The sequence below is a fragment of the Cherax quadricarinatus genome, chromosome 50, assembly GCF_038502225.1.
Source record: "Cherax quadricarinatus isolate ZL_2023a chromosome 50, ASM3850222v1, whole genome shotgun sequence".
Lineage (NCBI taxonomy): Eukaryota > Metazoa > Arthropoda > Malacostraca > Decapoda > Parastacidae > Cherax > Cherax quadricarinatus.
The window spans coordinates 17,252,855-17,276,914 of record NC_091341.1 but is presented as its reverse complement, the minus strand read 5'-3'; the positions used below and the strand labels follow the sequence as shown (position 1 = coordinate 17,276,914).

General features: G+C 39.1%; 2 protein-coding genes across 10 annotated transcripts in view; one reads left to right on the top strand and one right to left on the bottom strand.

The window, feature by feature from the left end:
* LOC128698389 (TATA box-binding protein-associated factor RNA polymerase I subunit B) overlaps positions 1 to 21,885 on the top strand; it is a 122,352-nt gene extending 100,467 nt beyond the window's left edge. Inside the window, exon 12 of the mRNA XM_070095436.1 lies at positions 21,750 to 21,885. Coding sequence (XP_069951537.1) covers positions 21,750 to 21,788 — 39 coding nt within the window. The 3' untranslated portion in view covers positions 21,789 to 21,885. The remainder of the gene's footprint in view (positions 1 to 21,749) is intronic.
* The window catches only part of Hsepi (D-glucuronyl C5-epimerase), a 607,106-nt gene that overhangs the window by 46,399 nt on the left and 536,647 nt on the right, over positions 1 to 24,060 (bottom strand). For 7 of the 9 annotated variants that reach the window (XM_070095439.1, XM_053786105.2, XM_070095440.1 and 4 more), the window contains one exon: positions 21,111 to 23,740. In XM_070095439.1, coding sequence (XP_069951540.1) covers positions 23,467 to 23,740 — 274 coding nt within the window. In that variant the 3' untranslated portion in view covers positions 21,111 to 23,466. Of the gene's footprint in view, positions 1 to 21,110; positions 23,741 to 24,060 lie in introns of those variants that run through there. The other 2 variants (XM_070095437.1, XM_070095438.1) reach the window with 1 other exon arrangement.

The window sequence follows — 24,060 nt, the reverse complement described above, 5'->3', positions numbered from 1 at the left end:
AGGCTTACTCTTCTCATGTGTGCCAATGCTACTGGTGATTGCAAAGTGAAGCCTTTATTAGTGTATCACTCTGAAACTCCCAGAGTGTTCAGGCAAAAGAATGTCCTCAAGGATAATTTGTGTGTGCTGTGGAGGGCAAACAGTAAGGCATGGGTCACTAGGGAATTTTTCTATAACTGGTTACACCATGCATTTGCCCCCAATGTGAAAGATTACCTAACTGAAAAGAAATTAGAACTTAAGTGCCTCCTGGTGTTAGACAATGCCCCTGGTCATCCTACAGACGTGGCAGAGCGACTTTATGGGGACATGAGCTTCATTAAGGTGAAGTTTTTGCCTCCTAATACCACTCCTCTCCTGCAGCCCATGGACCAGCAGGTTATTTCCAACTTCAAGAAACTGTACACAAAAGCTCTGTTTGAAAGGTGCTTTGTAATGACCTCAGAAACTCAACTGACTCTAAGAGAGTTTTGGAGAGATCACTTTAATATCCTCAATTGTGTAAACCTTATAGGTAAGGCTTGGGAGGAAGTGACTAAGAGGACCTTGAACTCTGCTTGGAAGAAACTGTGGCCAGAATGTGTAGACAAAAGGGATTTTGAAGGGTTTGAGGCTAACCCTGAGAGGATTATGCCAGTTGAGGAATCCATTGTGGCATTGGGAAAGTCCTTGGGGTTGGAGGTTAGTGGGGAGGATGTGGAAGAGTTGGTGGAGGAGGACAATGAAGAACTAACCACTGATGAGCTGATAGATCAACTTCAAGAGCAAGAGGCCAGACCTGGGGAAACTGGTTCAGAGGAGGGGAGAGAGAAATTGAAGAAGTTGCCTACTACAAAGATAAAGGAAATCTGTGCAAAGTGGCTTGAAGTGCAAACCTTCATGGATGAAAATCACCCTCACACAGCTATTGCAAGCCGTGTTGGCAACCTGTACACTGACAATGTTGTGAAACACTTTAGGGAAGTGATAAAGGAACGAGAGGTACAGGCCACTATGGACAGATATCTTGTGCGAAAGAAGTCCAGTGACTCTGAAGCTGGCCCTAGTGGCATTAAAAGAAGAAGGGAAGTAACCCCAGAAAAGGACTTGCTACCTCAAGTCCTAATGGAAGGGGATTCCCCTTCTAAACAGTAAGAAGATAATGCTCTCCCCTCCTCCCATCCCATCAATCATCACCAGATCTTCAATAAAAGTAAGTGTCATGTAAGTGTGCATGCCTTTTTCAGTTTGTGTGTATTAAAATTAACATTTCATGTGGTAAAAAAAATTTTTTTTTCATACTTTTGGGTGTCTTGCACGGATTAATTTTATTTCCATTATTTCTTATGGGGAAAATTCATTCACATAACGATTATTTCGCATAACAATTACCCCTCTTGCACGGATTAAAATCGTTAACCGGGGGTCCACTGTATATATATAGTGTATATATATATATATATATATATATATATATATATATATAGTGTATATATATATATATATATATATATATAGTGTATATATATATATATATATATATATATATATATATATATATATATATATATATATATATATAGTGTATATATACACACATATATATATATATATATATATATATATATATAGTGTGTATATATATATATGTATATATAATAATATATATATATATAGTGTGTATATATGTATATATAATAAATATATATATATATATGTATATACACATGTATATATCTTTCAACACACTGGCTGTATATATACATATATATATATATATATATATATATATATATATATATATATATATATATATATATATATATAGAAGAAAGTAGATTTTATGAATTGATGTGCTGTTGGAGTGTGAGTAAGGTATCATTAGTGAAAGACTTTAGTTAGCTGGACTTAAATCCTAGAGGTGGGAAGTACCGTGCCTGCACTCTGAAGGAGGGGTAGGGATACTGCAGTCTGAAGGGGCATCTGAGCTGTTATGTCGGCACTCCTCTGGTAGTGATGTGTGATGGTGGAAGCATTTCTTTTGTTCTCAGATCGCCCTGCCTCATTGGGAGACTATCGGAGTGTTGAAATAAATAAAAAATATATAAATCATCACCTAGAAAACTAAATATAAAAAAGCGCAGCACTTTCATGAGATTTAACATAATACAATACATCTTCAGAGGGAATGACAGGATAGAGTATAGGTCTGTCTACCACCAAATTAGGATGACTCAGTAAAGGAACCACATTCATTCAATAACAGTCTTGCCAGAGGCTTACCTGGAGTTTACCTGGAGAGAATTCCGGGGGTCAATGCCCCCGTGGCCCAGTCTGTGACCAGGCCTCCTGGTGGATCAGAGCCTGATCAACCAGGCTGTTGCTGCTGGCTGCACGTAAACCAACGTACGAGCCACAGCCCGGCTGATCAGGAACTGAATTTAGGTGCTTGTCCAGTGCTAGCTTGAAGACTGCCAGGGGTCTGTTGGTAATCCTCATGTGTGCTGGGAGGCAGTTGAACAGTCTCGGGCCCCTGACACTTATTGCATGGTCTCTTAACGTGCTAGTACTTAGATGTGCTTAGACATCACAATTAAAATAACTCCAAACTGCACCATCCCCATCCTCTCCTTCAGAGTGCACTGCACTTTCCACTTTCAGGACTAGTCAGGCTAACTGGTTTTCCTAAATCCCTTCATAAATGTTAAGTTGCTCTCGCTCAACAGAGTGCCAAATCCTATTAAAAAAACTGTTTTGCCTCATTCCAGTCTAAAAGGTGAGATGCTTGAATAAATGTACTGTCTTCTGAGTAAAATTAGCTAATAGGCTGATTCTAGACCTACTACACAACTCCCTTGCCATAAAAAGGAAGGATTAGTCAGCAGGTAGACTGCAGCATTCTTATGCAAAACTAACACTTGTATAAATTAGAATCCAGGTAACTTATATTATTTTGGCAAAGAATACACCACCACCACCACCACTTGTATAAGTCAATTAATGGCTGCCACTGGGCATGCATTGTTCTTTGAGGTAACTGAAAAAACTTTAGCTAAATGAATGTTAACATAATTTATAAAGTAAAATGGCAATTATTGCTCAAAATTTATATAAAAAAAATATACTTAGCAGCACTGTATGACCCTCTCTAGTTTACCACTTTATTTGATTAATATTATTATATGTATTTAGGCATTAAAATACAGTTCCAAGTTAAATAAAAAAAAATATTCAGTGAACAGATTTCTTAGGATTTAAGTACTATTTGTTTAAAAATACAATACCAAAAGCATAAACCCATTATTGGACATTAGGATACAAAATATGTCGTATTGTATGTTGGTACTAGCTGGAGAAAATCCTGAACTATAAAGCAAAGTTTATTGAAGCACACAGTTGGTTAATTTTTTTAATGATACGTATACATTTTCCTATGTGCGATGAACTATAGTTTGAGCCAAAAATCTGCCCAGCTTACAGATCTCAGCAGTTCAAGTTTAAGATGCATTATATTGTAAAGCATGCTCAGTAATAGAGGATTACACAAAATGTGCTGAATAAAAGTCTCTAATTCCAAGAGATTCTTTTATTAAGCATATATTGTAGAATCATCTATTGCTGAGCACAATGTGCAATATACTACAATATACTTTACCTTTAGTTCAGTCTACATAATGGCTTGTATTAAGTTGAAGAAATATAGCACTGGCCAGTAGTTTTAATACATTTACGTGGTTTCATCCCCTCATGGAATGTTACTGATGCTCTTGATCCAAGGAATTCGACCCATCCTTCTTTTCTTTGAATCTAATATGATTGCTTCCCACATCCCAAGTGGTCTATAATCTCTATGGGTTTGTTTCCTCCTAAGTATAATAATAATAATAATAATGTTTCATTCTGGTGTCATGAAGTGTCCCACTTTGTTTCATCACAACCTTTGCAGACAAATTTTATAAATGCAACCCAGTGACTCTTGCATTTTTATCAGTTTTGTTTACCATGTTTTATTTTTATTTAAAACAACTCGTATTCAAATTTTCAAGAGATCAAGGAAGGCGAGTGAAGTTATAAAGCCAAGGAAACATGACAGTAATACAGAACTGAACACAAAATGGAAGATAAACATGATTATTTACTGTGTTATCTTATCTTCCTCAAGCCTTGAATATTTTAATATGAAAATAGCTTTCACAAATCAAGCATACATATTACTTTCTTGAGAAGTGGTAGACTCAGAGGTCACATGGTGTCTAGGGAATGGGAGGCAATCAGATTCAATCCAAGGAAGGGTTGGGTCTCCAATGCTTTTGATCAAGAGTCCTTCACTAGCATCCTGTATGACCCTTGTGGGTTTAGTGCTTAGCTCTGATTATATAATAATTCACAAGGTACTTTCCTTGAAAAGCCAAGCCTGCAAACCCTATTCTAGAGCTCAAGAGACAAACTGATTCTCTCCTGGTGGGGTTTGATTTTCAAGGCTCTTTCACATTCTTAATCATCTTGTACTGTTTATTGTTCAGATCTTCCACCTTATCAGTTTCACACACATAAATTGCTCCTGTATCTCATTCAGCCTTGGTTTTTGCTAGGAATTTCATTTACTACAAATGTTGTTAATCTAGTTTTTCCTTGTATACTTTAACCTAATTTAACTATTTCTTCTTCTTTCAACACACCGGCCGTATCCCACTGAGGCGGGGTGGCCCAAAAGGAAAAACGAAAATATTTAAGTATTTATTGTGTATAAATGGTTTAAAAAAAATGACAGGTTGATAAATGAGACACTTGTGCAACATTTGGGAATCTTTATTTTGGAGAATAAGGAATAGATTCCCAAATGTTCGCTACAGATAAACCTGCCTAAATTCTCACTGTACATCCTTCACAAATATATATGTGTGTGTATGAAATTTAATATATTTATAGAATTTATATTTACATATATTACATATATAACTGAAACCACTCATCTTCATCCACTCTGATCTAACATGCTCACACTAACCTGCTGGTTGTTCAAGAAACTAGCACTCAAAATAAACTTTACCAACCCCTTCTTTCCATTCTTCCTGGGATGACTCCATCTTCTTCCACCCAATTTATGTACCCTCCTAGTTGTCTTATTTTGCTCCTCTTATATACCCAGACCCTCTCAGCCCTCTAAATTATACCTCTGGTGAAGGTATTGAACCAAATACTCAAATTCTTTCAACTGAGCTCAAATGCTTTCTATTACCCCAGATTCTTCAGGGCCCCTACAGGTTTAGTGCTTCCTCCATGAATGAAATCCCATATACTGTACCTTTGGTAATCTCTCTCTCTCTCTCTCTCTCTCACATACAAATAAAATGTGATGTCAACACTTCTGGATAGACAGTGATTAAATGAATGATGGGGAATATGTTTACTTCTTTGGGTTGCCCTGCTGTGGTGGAAGCAGCAGATATGTCATGTTTGAAGAGCAATGTGTGGGGTGAATATCATGCAGAGAATTCAGAGTATAGAAATTAAAGGGGTGATTAAGAATATAATTCAGAGGGCTGAGGAGGGGTTGTTGAGGTGCTTAAACACACTGAGAGGATGGAGAGGGATAGGCTGACAAAGTGGGTGTATAAATCTGGAGTGTAAGGTAGGAGAGGTAGAGGTCCCATAAATGGTTGGAGGGAGGGAGTGCAAGTGGCTTGGGTTTTAAGGGTTTGAGCATCCATCAGGCTTGTGAAGTGATTTTTAATGGATGTGCTGTTAAGTGTGTGAGCAGGGGAACTTTTATGAAGGATTCAGGGAAACCAGTTAGCCAGACTCAAGTCCTGGAGATGGGAAGGGCAGTGCCTGCACTCTGAAGGGGTGACTCAGTGTCTGATCAACCAGGCTGTTACTGCTGGCCACATGCAATCCAATTTACAAACCACAGTCCAGCTGGTCAGGCACTGACTTTGGGTATCTGTCTAGTTTCTTCTTTAAGACAGATAGGGGGTCTGTTGGTAATCCCCCCTTATGCATGATGGGAGGCTCCTGACAATATTTTCTCAGTGTACTCATAGCACCCCTGCTTTTTATTGGGGGTATGTTGCACTGTCTGCCGAGTCTTTTGCTTTCATAGGGAATTATTTTCGTGCAGATTTGGGACCAGTCCCTCTAGGGTTTTGCAGACGTAAAATATAACATACCTTTCTTACATACTCTCCAAGGAGTACAGGTCAAGGGACTTCAAGCATTCCCAGTAATTGAGGTGCTTTACTGAACTTACATGTGCAGTGAAGGTCCTCTGTACATTCTCCAGATCTGTAGTTTAACCTGCCTTGAAAAGTACTGTTAAGTGTACTGCAATATTTCAGCCTAGATAGAACAAGTGAAGGTTTTCATTATCCATCCTATCATTTTTCTCAGTTGTGATTTCACACTAATTTTTCACTCTATTGTGTGGTTAGTTTGTTTTATACTCCATTTTAGTTTTTAATTCCTCAAGTTTTCCACAATGGAGTAGCTGTAAATTTTACGTAAATTCTCAGGTATTAAGTGTGCTGAGCAAAGATATATACATTTAGTGCTTATGGAGAAAAATATGTTTGTTTATAAATTAACCTGGCAATTTTACAGCTGCTTAGTTAAGGTGGGTTTTAGATTATTAAACTTATTAAAATAAAGGTTTCCAATTTGTTTAAAATGTAACTGACTCCATTGGTTTAGAAAGACACGTAAGCAAACACTATAACATATTTATTAGAAAATGTTTCGGCCCTGGGACCTTGATCACTTCTAACATACAGAGGTAGAAAGACATTATATATACTGTATAGGCAGAGTGAGATGTGACGCACGTGACCTGAGGAATGTCATAAGAACATAAGAATGGAGGAACACTGTAGAAGGCCTACTGGCCCATGCGAGGCAGGTCCCTATCAAAACAACCCCCACCCATGATGAGGACGGGTAGACGATGAAATCACGTGACTCCTGTGTTGTTGGGTTGGTGCTGCTTAAGTATCATGTATGCCAATGCTTTTGAAATCTTGTAGTTTCCAGTGTTGCATTCTATAGTGTCGGTGACGGTGATTAGTGAGGCTTCTAGGCACCGTCGGCGTCTGAGGTCTGGTTCTGTGAGAACGAGTTGTGCCTCGTTCCAGTTCATCAAATGCCCCGTGGAATCTCTGTGGAGGACACAGGCGTACCTTACATCGTCTCTGTTAGAGGCATTTCGATGCTCATTCAGGCGGACTGCAAGATTTCTGCCTCTCTCGCCTACATATTTCTTGGGACAGAACCCACAGGGGATAGTGTAGACGCCTGCTGTATGTTAGAAGTGATCAAGGTCCCAGGGCCGAAACGTTTTCTAATAAATATGTTAGTGTTTGCTTACGTGTCTTTCTAAACCAACTTGTCGGTATTTATTTCCAAGGTTTATACCAACTGACTCCATTGCACAACCAACTGAACCCTTTCAATGGCCATCAAATAGAACTACAATAGGACCCCTGTATCCATGGGAGATATTTTCCAAGGACCTGCCATGGATGCAAAAACCGTGGATAGTAGTGAACCTTATAATACATTTTTAGTTTACATACAGGTAATTATTTTATTTTATTATCACACTGGCTGATTCCCACCAAGGCAGGGTGGCCCAAAAAAGAAAAACTTTCACCATCATTCACTCCATCACTGTCTTGCCAGAAGGGTGCTTTACACTAGTTTTTAAACTGCAACATTAACACCCCTCCTTCAGAGTGCAGGCACTGTACTTCCCATCTCCAGGACTCAAGTCCGGCCTGCCGGTTTCCCTGAACCCCTTCATAAATGTTACTTTGCTCACACTCCAACAGCACGTCAAGTATTAAAAACCATTCGTCTCCATTCACTCCTATCAAACACGCTCACGCACGCCTGCTGGAAGTCCAAGCCCCTCGCACACAAAACCTCCTTTACCCCCTCCCTCCAACCTTTCCTAAGCCGACCCCTACCCCACCTTCCTTCCACTACAGACTGATACACTCTTGAAGTCATTCTGTTTCGCTCCATTCTCTCTACATGTCCGAACCACCTCAACAACCCTTCCTCAGCCCTCTGGACAACAGTTTTGCTAATCCCGCACCTCCTCCTAACTTCCAAACTATGAATTCTCTGCATTATATTCACACCACACATTGCCCTCAGACATGACATCTCCACTGCCTCCAGCCTTCTCTTCGCTGCAACATTCATCACCCATGCTTCACACCCATATAAGAGCGTTGGTAAAACTATACTCTCATACATTCCCCTCTTTGCCTCCAAGGACAAAGTTCTTTGTCTCCACAGACTCCTAAGTGCACCACTCACCCTTTTCCCCTCATCAATTCTATGATTCACCTCATCTTTCATAGACCCATCCGCTGACACGTCCACTCCCAAATATCTGAATACATTCACCTCCTCCATACTCTCTCCCTCCAATCTTTCATCACCTAATCTTTTGGTTATCCTCATAACCTTACTCTTTCCTGTATTCACTTTTAATTGTCTTCTTTTGCACACCCTACCAAATTCATCCACCAATCTCTGCAACTTCTCTTCAGAATCTCCCAAGAGCACAGTGTCATCAGCAAAGAGCAACTGTGACAACTCCCACTTTATGTTTGATTCTTTATCTTTTAACTCCACGCCTCTTGCCAAGACCCTCGCATTTATTTCTCTTAAAACCCCATCTATAAATATATTAAACAACCACGGTGACATCACACATCCTTGTCTAAGGCCTACTTTTACTGGGAAATAATTACCCTCTTTCCTACATACTCTAACTTGAGCCTCACTATCCTCGTAAAAACTCTTCACTGTTTTCAGTAACCTACCTCCTACACCATACATCTGCCACATTGCCCCCCTATCCACCCTGTCATACGCCTTTTCCAAATCCATAAATGCCACAAAGACCTCTTTAGCCTTATCTAAATACTGTTCACTTATATGTTTCACTGTAAACACCTGGTCCACACACCCCCTACCTTTCCTAAAGCCTCCTTGTTCATCTGCTATCCTATTCTCCATCTTACTCTTAATTCTTTCAATAATAACTCTACCATACACTTTACCAGGTATACTCAACAGACTTATCCCCCTATAATTTTTGCACTCTCTTTTGTCCCCTTTGCCTTTATACAAAGGAACTATGCATGCTCTCTGCTAATCCCTAGGTACCTTACCCTCTTCCATACATTTATTAAATAATTGCACCAACCACTCCAAAACTATATCCCCACCTGCTTTTAACATTTCTATCTTTATCCTATCAATCCCAGCTGCCTTACCCCCTTTCATTTTACCTACTGCCTCACGAACTTCCCCCACACTCACAACTGGCTCTTCCTCACTCCTACAAGATGTTATTCCTCCTTGCCCTATACACGAAATCACAGCTTCCCTATCTTCAACATTTAACAATTCCTCAAAATATTCCCTCCATCTTCCCAATACCTCTAACTCTCCTCTCCTATTTTTAACTGACAAATCTATTTGTTCTCTAGGTTTCCTTAACTTGTTAATCTCACTCCAAAACTTTTTCTTATTTTCAACAAAATTTGTTGATAACATCTCACCCACTCTCTCATTTGCTCTCTTTTTACATTGCTTCACCACTCTCTTAACCTCTCTCTTTTTCTCCATATACTCTTCCCTCCTTGCATCACTTCTACTTTGTAGAAACTTCTCATATGCTACCTTTTTCTCCCTTACTACTCTCTTTACATCATCATTCCACCAATCGCTCCTCTTCCCTCCTGTAACCACAAACTTCTGCTGAACACACTAACACTACATTTTTAAACCTACCCCATACCTCTTCGGCCCCATTGCCTATGCTCTCATTAGCCCATCTATCCTCCAATAGCTGTTTATATCTTACCCTAACTGCCTCCTCTTTTAGTTTATAAGCCTTCACCTCTCTCTTCCCTGATGCTTCTATTCTCCTTGTATCCCATCTACCTTTTACTCTCAGTGTAGCTACAACTAGAAAGTGATCTGACATATCTGTGGCCCCTCTATAAACATGTACATCCTGAAGTCTACTCAACAGTCTTTTTATCTACCAATACATAATTCAACAAACTACTGTCATTTCGCCCTACATCATATCTTGTATACTTATTTATCCTCTTTTTCTTAAAATATGTATTACCTATAACTAAACCCCTTTCTATACAAAGTTCAATCAAAGGGCTCCCATTATCATTTACACTTGGCACCCCAAACTTACCTACCACACCCTCTCTAAAAGTTTCTCCTACTTTAGCATTCAGGTCCCCTACCAGAATTACTCTCTCTCTTGGTTTAAAGGCTCCTATACATTCACTTAACATCTCCCAAAATCTCTCTCTCTCCTGTACATTCCTCTCTTCTCCAGGTGCATACACGCTTATTATGACCCACTTTTCGCATCCAACCTTTACTTTAATCCACATAATTCTTGAATTTACACATTCATATTCTCTTTTCTCCTTCCATAACTGATCCTTCAACATTACTGCTACCCCTTCCTTTGCTCTAACTCTCTCAGATACTCCAGATTTAATCCCATTTAATACCTGTTATAAAATTTAATTGATAAATTATGCACAATAAGTGGAGAGTTATCACTTTTTCATGATGGGAAGCACTTCACAGCTTTTCGTAGGCTTTGAAGAACTTCCAATATCACTATTTTTGCACTCTGAGGTCATTTTTAAGGAAAATTAAGGGTTATTTTTTGAGCCACAGTAAACCGCGGATACTGGACCCGCAAATACTGGGATCTTACTGTATGTCATTGAGGCCAGGATCCCTTATGAAATCAGCTCACTCAGATAAGCTGTGAATGGTAAATTTTGGCCTAGATATGAGAGAATGGGTCTGTGGTGAGTGTGCACAATATAAAAAAAAAATTCTAGAAGGTGCATGATGGGCAAAGGACAACTGACCATTTGTTTTGGTTTAAAATACCTACTGAGTTGTTTTCTAGGATGGTTTTATTGGCTGTTTCTCGGGATCATTTGATAGAGACTTACTACTGAAATAGAGATGATTATGGTTGTTTTCAAGATGAGAAGTAGCTTGATTCAAATTAGTGGAAATATTAAATTTTTGCTAATTTTCCTGAGGAAGGAAAAGGCTGCCCCTACAGCACCCAATCTTTTTTTTTTTTACAGGCTTTTTAACCCAGTAACTGTCCAAACGTAGATCTATGTTTGCTCGCCCAGCGCTCCAAATACAGTGGACCTTCACCTTATGTTAAATCCACCATACGATACATTTTAACGCAAAAATTTTGCCTCGCCTCATGCTAAAAAACTCAGCTCACGCGATTGAGACGCATCCCGTGTGGCCTGAGCACGCCTCAGCTGCCCTGTGGGTGGCAGTGTTTACTAGCCAGCCAGTGCAGTCACATCCACGCATACAATCGGAACATTTCATATTATCACAGCATTTTAAGTGATTGTACCTGCAAAATAAGTCACCATGGGCCCCAAGAAAGCTTCTAGTGCCAACCCTGTGGTAAAAAAGGTGAAAATTACTATGGAAATGAAGAAAGAGATAACTGCTAAGTATGAAAGTGGAGTGCATGTCTCGGAGTTGGCCAGGTTGTATACGAAACCCCAATCAACCATCGCTACTATCGTGGCCAACAAAACGGCAATCAAGGAAGCTGTTCTTGCAAAAGGTGCAACTTTGTTTTCGAATAGGGGATCGCAAGTACTCGAAGATGTTGAGAGACTGTTATTGGTATGGATAAACGAAAATCAGATAGCAGGAGACAGCAAATCTCAAGCGATCATATGTGAAGAGGCTAGGAAGTTGCATGACAATTTAATTAGAAAAATGCCTGCAACTAGTGGTGATGTGAGTGAATTTAAGGCCAGCAAAGGTTGGTTTGAGAGATTTAAGAATCATAGTGGCATAGTGTGATAAGGCATGGTGAGGCTGCCAGTTCGGACCAAAAAGCAGCTGAAAAATATGTGAAGGAATTCAAGGAGTACATACACAGTGAAGGACTGAAACCTGAACAAGTGTTTAATTGTGATGAAACAGGCCTGTTTTGGAAGAAAATGCCAAACAGGACCTACATTACTCAGGAGGAAAAGGCACTCCCAGGACATAAGCCTATGAAAGACAGGCTTACTCTCTTGATGTGTGCTAACGCTAGTGGTGATTGCAAAGTGAAGCCTTTATTGGTGTATCACTCTGAAACTCCCAAAGTGTTCAGGCAAAACAATGTCCTCAAGGCTAATTTGTGTGTGCTGTGGAGGGCAAACAGTAAGGCATGGGTCACTAGGGACTTTTTCTATGACTGGTTACACCATGCATTTGCCTCCACTGTGAAAAATTACCTCCTGGAAAATAAATTGGACCTTAAGTGCCTCCTGGTATTAGACAATGCTCCTGGTTATCCTTCAGACTTGGCAGAGCGACTTTCTGGGGACATGAGCTTCATTAAGGTCAAGTTTTTGCCTCCTAATACCCCTCCTCTCCTGCAGCCCATGGACCAGCAGGTCATTTCAAACTTCAAAAAACTCTACACAAAAGCTATGTTTCAAAAATGCTTTGAAGTGACCTCAGACACTCGATTGACTCTAAGAGAGTTTTGGAAAGATCACTTTAGTATCCTCAGTTGTGTAAGGCTTGGGAGAGAGTGACTAAGAGGACCTTGAACTCTGCCTGGAAGAAACTGTGGCCAGAATGTGAAGACAAAAGGGATTTTGAAGGATTTGAGGCTATCCCTGAGAAGTGTATGCCAGTTGAGGAATCCATTGTGGCATTGGGGAAGTCCTTGGGGCTGGAGGTTAGTGGGGAGGATGTGGAAGAGGACAATGAAGAACTAACCACTGATGAGCTGCAAGATCATCTTCAACAGCAAGAGGCCAGACCTGAGGAAACTGCTTCGGAGGAGGGGAGAGAGAAATTGAAGAAGTTGCCTACTTCAAAGATTAAGGAAATGTGTGCAAAGTGGCTCAAAGTGCAAACCTTTTTTGATGAAAATCACCCTGACACAGCTACTGCAAGCCGTGTTGGCAACCTGTACAATGACAATGTTGTGAACCACTTTAGAAAAATCATAAAGGAACAGGAGGTACAGGCCTCTATGGACAGATATGTTGTGCAACAGAGGTCCAGTGACTCTTAAGCTGGTCCTAGTGGCATTAAAAGAAGAAGGGAAGAAACCCCAGAAAAGGACTTGATACCTCAAGTCCTAATGGAAGGGGATTCCCCTTCTAAACATCCACACACTCCCCTCCTCCCATCCCATCAGTCATCACCAGATCTTCAATAAAGGTAAGTGTCAGTTTGTGTGTATTAAAATTAATATTTCATGTGGTAAAATTTTTTTTTTTTTCATACTTTGTGGTGTCTTGCACGGATTAATTTGATTTTCATTATTTCTTATGGGGAAAATTAATTCACCATACAATGAGCTCTCAGGAACAGATTAATATCGTAAGGTGGGGGGTCTACTGTATTTTGGAAAAAAAAAAAATTTAAATTAAAGAGGGCAATTTTCTGTGTGTAATAAGACCCCTCAAAAAAAATTTAAGACCAGTACTTACCGAAATACAGTGGACCCCCGCATACCGCACGCATCGCATACCGTACAATCCGCATACCGCTCGCTTTTTTCGCAAAAATTTTGCCTCGCATACCGCCCAAAAACCCGCTCACCACTCTTCGTCTGAGACGCGTCCAATGTGCGGCCTGAACCATGCTCACATGTTCCGCCGGTGGCACTGTTTACCAGCCAGCCTCCGCGGTAACATCCAAGCATACAATCGGAACATTTCGTATTATTACAGTGTTTTTGATTTTTTCTGGAAAATAAGTGACCATGGGCCCCAAGAAAGCTTCTAGTGCCAACCCTACAGCAATAAGGGTGAGAATTACTATAGAGATGAAGAAAAAGTTCATTGATAAGTATGAAAGTGGAGTGCGTGTCTCCGAGCTGACCAGGTTGTATAATAAACCCCAATCAACCATCGCTACTATTGGTGGTACAGCTGCTGCTGCTGTTGTACCACCGTCAGCTGCTGCTGCTGCTGCTGTAGCATCGTCTGTTGCTGCTGTACCACCGTCAGCTGCTGCTGTAGCACCGTTGTTGGTGTGGCTTATTGAGAATACCAAGAAACAATTAACCCCAGAGGATTTGCCACCCAGGATAACCCAAAAAAGTCAGTGTCATCGAAGACTGTCTAACTTACTTCCATTGGGGTCCTTAATCTCGTCTCCCAGGATGCAACCCACACCAATCGACTAACACCCAGGTGAACAGGGAAAAATGCCTGGAACTAGTGCTCATATTGGTGAATTTAAAGCCAGCAAAGGTTGGTTTGAGAGATTTAAGAATCGTAGTGGCATACACAGTGTGATAAGGCCTGTTCTGGAAGAAAATGCCAAACAGGACCTACAGTACTCAGGAGGAAAAGGCACTCCCAGGACACAGTGTCTCATCAATCATTGCTGCATCTTCAATAAAGGTAAGTGTCATTTATTCTTCATTTAGTAGAGTAGTACATGCACAATATATATTGTGCATGTACTACTCTACTATTGTGCATGTATCCTTCTCTTTGTGTGTAGGAAAATGTATATTTCATGTGGTAAAAATTTTTTTTTCATACTTTTGGGTGTCTTGCACGGATTAATTTGATTTCCATTATTTCTTATGGGGAAAATTCATTCGCATACCGAACATTTCGCATAACAATCAGCCCTCTTGCACGGATTAAAGTCGCTATGCGGGGGTCCACTGTATAAGGCCACGAAGTTGACATGTATTACACGTTCCAGAATTGTTTATTACTTAGGGCATAGGTTATAAGACATTCTGGCAGGATGACACTACCAGTGGTACCAAAATTGAAAGGGTGTTGCACATGGGTTATTATCTAGGTTTTTGATATTTCCTCGACCACTTGTGGCCACATCCACCTCAAAGCCAATTGAACTGGTGCTCCCAGATTTTTTAATACAGTGCACACCGAGTGTTAAGACCCATTCTATGCTGACCAGGCATCTCAGGCCAATCATGCCAAATTTGGACAGTTAATAGGTCTGTTTCAATTATTGGGATACCATGATCAATCATTCCTGGCTATATTTTATTATCTGGGAAATAAATCTTTTATTTTTGTATGATTATGAATTCAGAAAAGAAGTCAAATGTAATATAGGAGAGGCCTGGGGACATGACTAATGAAAAGAGGAAATGTTGTTTTAGTGCTAGGAATGTGTATTTTTTTTTTTTTTGCACTCTTTTTAAACTGGTATTTTTTAATTGTGGAAAATTGACCAAATTACCAACCTTTGTCCACCTTATAGGATAGTTGTATTAGTAAAATGGGCAGTTTCTTGCACTCAGTTGATAGAATGGAAGGCATACTAGAGAAATATCTAAGAATTTGGTGAAATAGAGCAATGGAATTTACTTAAAATAGGACTCAAATCACTTGTTGCATAAATTGTGCCCAGACTGCTAACTTTGTGCCTGTGTATTTCCATAAGTTTTTCCATCAGATTTCAGAGTTTTGGTGTCATTACATTCAGATAAAGATTCATTTATTTCATTTTTTTTTTTTTAAAGCAGACACTAAGAGCAATATTAATTTTGGGGGTTTGGACAGTGAAAGGGTTTAAAAATTACATTAATGATATTCTTATTTTGGCTGTTATTACCTAAATTATTGTTATAATCAAAACTAAGCATTAAACCCACAGTAGTTATCACTTAAAATAATTTCACATGTAACTATTTTCCCATGCATTAGATAACATGATCATTATTTATAATATAAAATGGTAACAGAATTTCTATCCTGTAAATAATGAAAATTTTTTCATTCATGGGGAAAGTGTCAAACCTTTCAAGACTATACAGTGCCTGGGGTAATACAAGGCATTCAGGCTTGGTTCAAGGAAATGGAGCACTAGGTAAAATTCCTTAGATCAAGAGCCCCTCACCAACATCAAGGAGCTGCCCTTGAGGGGTACTAAAGGTATAATTCAGAGGGCTGAGGAGGGGTTATTAAGGTGGCTTGGGCATTTAAGATGGAGCAGGACAGGATTACTAAGGGGCTACATAAATCTAAGGTGGAGGGGTAGGAGTTGTCCCAGGGAGGGAGGGGGGGTTAAAGGAAGTATACAGTGGAACCTCAACTTTAGAGTTTAATTTGTTCCGTGACATAGCTCATAACTCAATTTGCTCATATATCAAATCAATTTTTCTCATTATAATTAACTGAAAAGCTACTAATCCATTCCAGAGGAATTCCTGCTCTTGGGATTATTATTATTATAATCAAAAAGAAGCGCTAAGCCACAAGGGCTATACAGCGCTGCCCTGCTCTTGGGAGGCAGGGCAAAATACTTCAGTATAATGCTAATATCAACTCTAAGGCTTATTTATCTATCAAAGTTGATCTAATATGACATAATAAACATATAAATAACATAGAAACATAATATATACTCTAGAATGAATAAAATATGTCATTATGTGACGAGTGGTGGCAGCCATTCCCGCTCTAACCATATCTTCCCATGCTTTCCCTTCTGAGGTCTTATAAGAGAAAACAGTGTTTGTGAGGCTAACTGCACTATATCACATTTCATAAGGAAAACACTGAAACAATGTATTGATAAATAAGAAATAAACTGGTTTGATAAAGTGTACATATTTACCTTGGAGAACAGATGCTGGCAGAGGTTGAGGGTGGAAAAGATAGGCAAGAGCGGTATATGCTGTCAGTGGCCCTCTAAACCCCAACAACAATATTAAAGGAGTTCGTTTTGTTTTGTGCTTTGTCTGTCTCTTAACTTACTTGCTCTACACTCTGAATGCTACACTTGATTGCTGAACTTAACTGCTACAATTTATTATTTTGTTTTCCACTTCACTTTTCACTGATTTACTTGCTACACTATCACTTGGCTGGAGCTATAGCCTTTATTGACTCCTTCTGCTTTAGTATCGTACATGTTGTAGAAGTACTACACTGGTACTGCATGGCCAAGTCCACAACCTGCACACCTTGCTTGTGTTTATCTATGATTTCATGCTTTAATTCCATAGACATCATCCTCTTTTTCTTCTCAGCACTGTCCTTTGTTCTTACTTTCTTAGGACCCATGGTTAGAAAAAAAAAATTTGGCAAAATAACTGCACAAAACACAGAAATGCTTCCATGGTGAGGTAAATGTGTGTACTGCTGAGCAGTTGTGGCGTTCACTAAGCCAACTAGTGGAGGTGTTCTGAAGCTCGCATCTCAAAAAACTCATACGTTGGGGCACTCGTAAGTAGAGGTTCCACTGTAATTGAGAGCTAGAGGCTTGAGCATCCAGCAAGTTGTGTGAACATGTTACTTCAAAAAGTGGTTTTTCTGACTTGACATCCTGCTATAGTGTGAGCAAGGTAACATTTATGAAAGGATTCAGGGAAACCAGTTAGCTGGACTTGGTAGAAAATACAGTGCCCACACTGGAGGGATGAAGATGTTGCAATTCAGTCATCTGAACTGTGAAGTACACCTGCTTATGGCAAGATAGTGACTGAATGATGGTGAATGTGTTTCCTCTCATTTCTTTTATGTCACCCTACTTCTGTGCAAGATAGCCAGTGTTAAATTTTATATGTATATAGTAGAGCCCCACTTTACGGCATTCCACTAATATGGCGATTTCAAATTATGACCAAAACTCTCTATACGGCTCCCCGTCTTTCAAAAATGGTGCATGCCATTCAGTTTGTTTATTCTCCGTGAGCACCATGTATCTCCATCATGTTTGGAAACTTTCCAAAATTTCAAGTGTTTTAAAGTCATTTCATATTTTATATATAATCTGATAATTATACTTATGTGTACCTGTACCTAAGTAAACTTACACACTGTGCTGGGATGCAGGTACACATTAAGATCACTAAGAGTGTCTTATTAGTCTTGAAGATACTATATTAATAATAAAGATAATAACACATTAATAATCACCCTGAGGCACATTAAATGTTGTATAAAATGTCTATATTGACATTTTGCTTAATTCATCTATATTTTTTCAAAATTATATAATAAACACACTAAGTAACATATAAACATGATAAATATACCCACAGTAGAATAAATTAACATAAATATGAGATGTTTTTCTAGTTAGCTTGCAGGAATGAACTAAAACCATACACATTCGGCTGGTTTGTTTACAAACTCACGTCTGTCCTATCTCATGTACTCATTCTCTCTCTCATTTATTTGTTTAATCTCATTTACTCACCTCTCACCCTACATTAAGACTACAAATATTTTAAAAGTAATGAGTGTACTGTATATGCATTTTATCACTCTAGGGTGCTTGAAATGCCTAGTATATGTGTGAGTGGGGTGGCCAGATGGGGTTACGATACCTACAACACTTCAATACCTACCTACCCTACTATTCACCTTGCACCCTATATTAAGACTACAAATATTTTAGGGTAAGTAATGAGTGTACACTATATGCATTTTATCGCTCTAGGGCTCTTTAAATGTTGAAGTATATTACATGTGGGTGGGGTAGGGTTGGCTGGCTACCAGATCTACCACACCTAACTTCTTACAATAAATACTACTCATTTCTCACCCTACATTAAGACTACAAATATTTTGAGGTAAGTAATGAGTGTACTGTGTGTGTATTTTACTTTTTAATGCCTTGTTCTATTGCTAACTTAATATATGTTAGTGTAATCTTATTATCTGACATTTATAAGTGAAAACAAATGGCGTTCTGCTTTCTGGCGATGTTCACTTTCCAGCAGTAGCCTAAAACCTAACCTGCCGTATAAATGAGGCCCTACTGTATATACATATACACGTTATTGTAACCACGAACGAGTGGTATTTAATCAACAACACTGACTAGCTGAGGACTTGAACCCATGTCGTTTTGGCCCACCTCATGGTGAGTGAATATCACATGACACTAACCCACAGGACCACTCAATCCTACAAGAATCACACCACCGTATGTCCTCGGATCACGGTAAAACATCTAGCTCTGTTGGGTGTGTGATTCTTGTAGGATTGAGTGGTCCTGTGGGTTAGAGCGTCATATGATTTTTTGCTCACCATGAGGCGGGCCAAAACTACACGAGTTTGAGTCCTCGGCTAGTCACAGTGTTACTATATTCAACAAACTGACCATCTCCCACCGAGGCAGGGTGATCCGAAAAAGAAACTTTCATCATCACTCTCACTTTCTTGACAGAGGCACACAAATACGAAAGTTTACATGGAGTGTGAGCAGGGTAATGTTTTGTGAAAGGATTAAGGGAAACCAGCTAGCTGGATTTGAGTCCTGGAGGTGGGAATTTCAATACCTGCACTCTAAAGGAGGGGTTTGGGATATTTGCTGTTTATAGTGACATCTAAACTGTTGTATCTGCATGCCTCTGGCAAGGCAGTGGGAGATGGCCATCATGTTTATAATATATGCAAGTATATGGAATAGGTAGTAAGTTACTAAAATGCTGGAAAGAGTTTTTATAAGGATAGTGAGGCTCAGGTTAGGGTGTTTACCTGGAGAGGGTTCCGGGGGTCAACGCCCCCGCGGCCTGGTCTGTGACCAGGCCTCCTGGTCACGTAGGAGGAAGGAAAGAGGGAGATTACTTCCCGGTAAAAGTAGGGATGTGTAATGTGACCATGGTTATTTAATATATTTATGGATGGGGTTGTAAAAAAGAAGTAAATGCTAGGGTGTTGGAGAGAGGGGTGGGATTAAATTATGGGGAATCAAATACAAAATGGGAGTTGACAGTTACTGTTTGCTGATACTGTGCTTACAAGAGATTCTAAAGAAAAGTTGCAAAGGTTAGTAGATGAGTTTGGGAGGGTGTGTAAAGGTAGAAAGTTGAAAGTGAATATAGCTAAGAGTAAGGTGATGAGTATATCAAATGATTTAGATAAAGGAAAATTGGATATCACATTGGAGAGAGGGAGTATGGAAGAAGTGAATGTTTTCAGATACTTGTCAGCAGATGAGGTTAACCATAGAATTGATGAAGGAAAAAAGGCGAGTGGTGTGTCAAGGTATATGTGGAGACAAAAAATGTTATCCATGGAGGCAAAGAAGGGAATGTACGAAAGTACAGTGGTACCAATACTCTTCTATTGGTGTGAAGCTTGGGTAGCAAGGTGGTGGCTGGAGGCAGTGGAGATGTCCTGTGTGATGTAAATATTATGAAGAGAATTTGGAGTTTGGAAATTAGGTGGTGGTGTGGAGTTACTAAAAGTATTAGAGGGGTTGTTGAGGTGGTTCAGTCATTTGGAGAGAATTTATCAAAGTAGAATGACTTGGAGAGCGTGTAATCTGAAGGGGAAGTCCTCAAGAAGGTTGTAGGGAGGGGTTTTGCAGACAAGGGGCTTGGACTTCCAGCAAGCATGTGTGAATGGTTTTTGGGACCTGACGAGCTGTTAGAAACTGGTTATTTTTATACAGCTGGGCTTGAGTACTGGAAATGGGAAGTACAATGCCTGCACTTTAAAAGAGGGGTATGTTATCTTTATATATGCTTCTAAACTGTTGTATCTGGGCACCTTTGTGAGTGAAGTGAAAGTGTTGAATGATGATGAAAGCTTTTTCTTTTTGGGTCACCCTGCCTCAGTGGGAAATTGCTGACTTGTTGAAAAAAAAAATAATATACTTTTTCAATATATAACAAACACAACGTGCATGTTTTTTGATATATTGATGGTAATACAATACATACATGTGAGATTTTTAGCACTAAATTAGATTGAGCAGAGATGAAGTAAACGTGTCTCTCTTAGCCAGTTACCTCTGACAAAAGCTGTGGAGATAATCTTCAGGGAGGCAATCATCTTTACTTTATATATGGCAGTCTATCAAACAACAGTGCTGGGAATCTATGAAAATACACTGCCATACTAATAATTCTTAACCTGTGACTGATAATCTACTGTAACTACTACTACAAGTCCCATACAGGTATGCTAGTCAGCGAGCCAAAAGATTACCTACCAGGAGAATAATTCACGATATGCAGGTGGAACAATCTGCAACTAACCCACAAACTGGAGATAAAGCAAGACAGTATTTTGGTTCATCCTTAATCCTTATTGAGTTAATAATGGTCCAGGATAAACCGGAATTTTGGGTTATCTCCAATCTGTTGTTGGTTGTGAATTTTTTTTTTTTTAAAGATTGTTACCAGATAATTAGTATGACAAACTACCACATGAAGGCATTAGTTAACCTGACTTTCAGGATGGAAAACTATCTAGAGCACAACAGCACATTGTTAGTGGAAGCCCAGGGAACTCTTCAAACTGCTATGCATGTATGAGGGGAAAATTGGCTTAGAAGGCAAACACATCATGAATGCAGGGTATTTAAATCAGTTGCATGCACATTGTATTATTCCAAACATTAAGTTTTTGCTGAAATATGCACTTCAGAAAATATATTTAGTTTTGTCAAAATATTGACAGTGTACAGTTTAATTAAAAACTTCAATGTTATTGTACTATAATAGCATATCAGTTTATAATCCAGTATTATACAATTGCATACAGTGATATATGTGATTTTAAAGCCCTAATAAAAATTGTCTTGTTAGCAAAGCAGATAATCCATAAAGGCAAAAAGCCCATTGGTATCTCCAAATCATACACATATAGTGTCAACACTTCGATATAAAAAAATAAAGCTGAATTTCTAATCAGCAATCTCTGGTGTAAGTTTGAAGAAATTCTAATTACACACACACTCGTTTATAGTTTGAGCTGTGGCCACAAGAAAAATGGAAGATCACATGAGGACTATGGCAGAGGCACACCCCACAGACTCGTTCCAAAACAAAATTACACGAGTTTGGGGTTTTCATCCTGTGGACTCGTCCACCTGCCACCATCCATGCAAGGTTTGTGGACCCAGATCGGTATATACCAGAAATATCACATAGCAAGGCAGAGTAGTTATATTAGTCTCTTATTAACCACCTGTCTTTCTACTCTACACACTCCTTTGCATCTCCTACATGAATACACCTACCCATGCTTGATACTTTCATCTCAGAGACTAGGAAGCAACAGTAAGCAGTAGCTTCAGCCATATTTGATGAGAGATTTTTATATACAAAGCAATGCTTTGTATTGGAAATACATTGTTGTATTTTTATATAGTAATAAAAGTGAAGAGTATTTTGAACATAAACTAAAACAAGAGATTCATAGCTCTCAATAAATATAGATGAAAATTTCTGCTGGGAAACAGTGAGTTTACAGAGATCATGGTACAGTCTGTATCTGTGTATATATATATATATATATAAACAAGCCACATGGGAATGAAACTCTTTAGCTCATGATCTTTCAGACTCTTGTGCATCATCAGGAGCTATGCAATGTTCCAAGCCTAGCAACAGATAGTGGGGAGAAAATTCTGTGAAATGGCCTGACACTACACTTTTGCCTTGCCTCAGAGAATTTTCCCCCTACTATCTGTTGTTAGTCTTGGAACATTACATAGCTCCTGACAATGTATGAGAGTGCAAAATATCTTGAGCTTAAGATTTCCATTACCAAGTGGATTGTTCTGCATTGTTAAGAGTGCCTGTTTTGCATATATATACACACACTCAATAGCCACTTTATTAGGTACACCTGCTTGTTAATGCAAATATCTAATTGGCCAATCATGTGGCAGCACCTTTTAGCTTAAAAATGAGAGGGGTCAGAGGAGAATGGCCAGGGACACGAGAGTAACTCATTTGATTACAAGTTACAACAGTGGTATGCACACCTCGAAACTTCAAGTGGACGTGCTACAGTAGACCACACCAGGTTCCACTCCTGTCAGCTAAGAACAGGGAACTGAGGCTACAGTGAGCACAGCCTCACCAAAACTGGACAGTTGAAGATTGGAAAAACATCACCTGGTCTAATAACCTGCAATTTTTGCTGTGGCATGCAGATGGATGGGTCAGAATTTTGCATAAACCTTTGGGATTTGGAGCACGAATGTACACCTGATAAATCTGTAGCAACAGCATGATACTGTCATGTCAACATGAACCAGAATATCTCTAGTAATATTTCCAGCACCCTGTTGAATCCATTCCATGAATAATTCAGGCTGTTCTAGTTACTAATAAAGTGGCTACTGTGTGTGTATATATATAATGTATACATGCAGACATAAGATTTACTGTATCCAGCAAATAGAGACAATTACATTATTTTTATCCACTGCAATATGGCTCTTCCTTTAGTTTAGCTTATCAAAAATTCCAAAGCTTATTTTCTTGCAGAAATGCCTTTGATACAAAAAAGTTTGATATTTCAGCATATGCAGTAAAAACTCTCCCTTTCTCACCTACATTTATTTTCTCAACCATGAGTTTATCAAGCCCTAGTCATTAGCAGGAAAAAAAATCTAAGTACAGTCTGTACATACGAGAAATTTTTGTTTTGTAATTTACTCACATTGGAATTCTCAATTGTGTTTAGCTCTATGGCCATTCATGTAGTCCTTCCAGCGCTGGGCAGTGGAAGATATTACAGGATCTGTATCAATGGATGCCAGCAAAAGCAGCTGGGTGATGTGGGTTGTATGGTAGTCCCAGCGCGCTCTGTTGGGCGCTACATGAGTTGTGAAATGACGCAAATCATACAAGGATCCCCAGCCTGTATCATAGAGGGGTAGCAACTTTTTTAGAGATTTCATGCCATCTTCAAACAAATCCCGGCTTTTATTACTGGAGTCTCTTCTGAAAGAGGAATAGAACTATAATACTGTTGTAAAGGGCACAAAGAATCAGTGCAGAAAGCATAACATCAGTTTATTCTGATATTAAAGCACTTCATTATCTTGACTTTAATTCACCTGTTAATTCTCTCATTCTTTAACTACAAGTATTTTCAGAGACATGAAGCGGATTAATCCTATCTTATTATTAAGCAAATACAGTGGACTCCCGCTTAACGATCACCTCCCAATGCAACCAATTATGTAAGTGCGTTTGTACATGTATGTTTGGGGGTCTAAAATGGACTAATCTACTTCACAATATTCCTTATGGGAACAAAT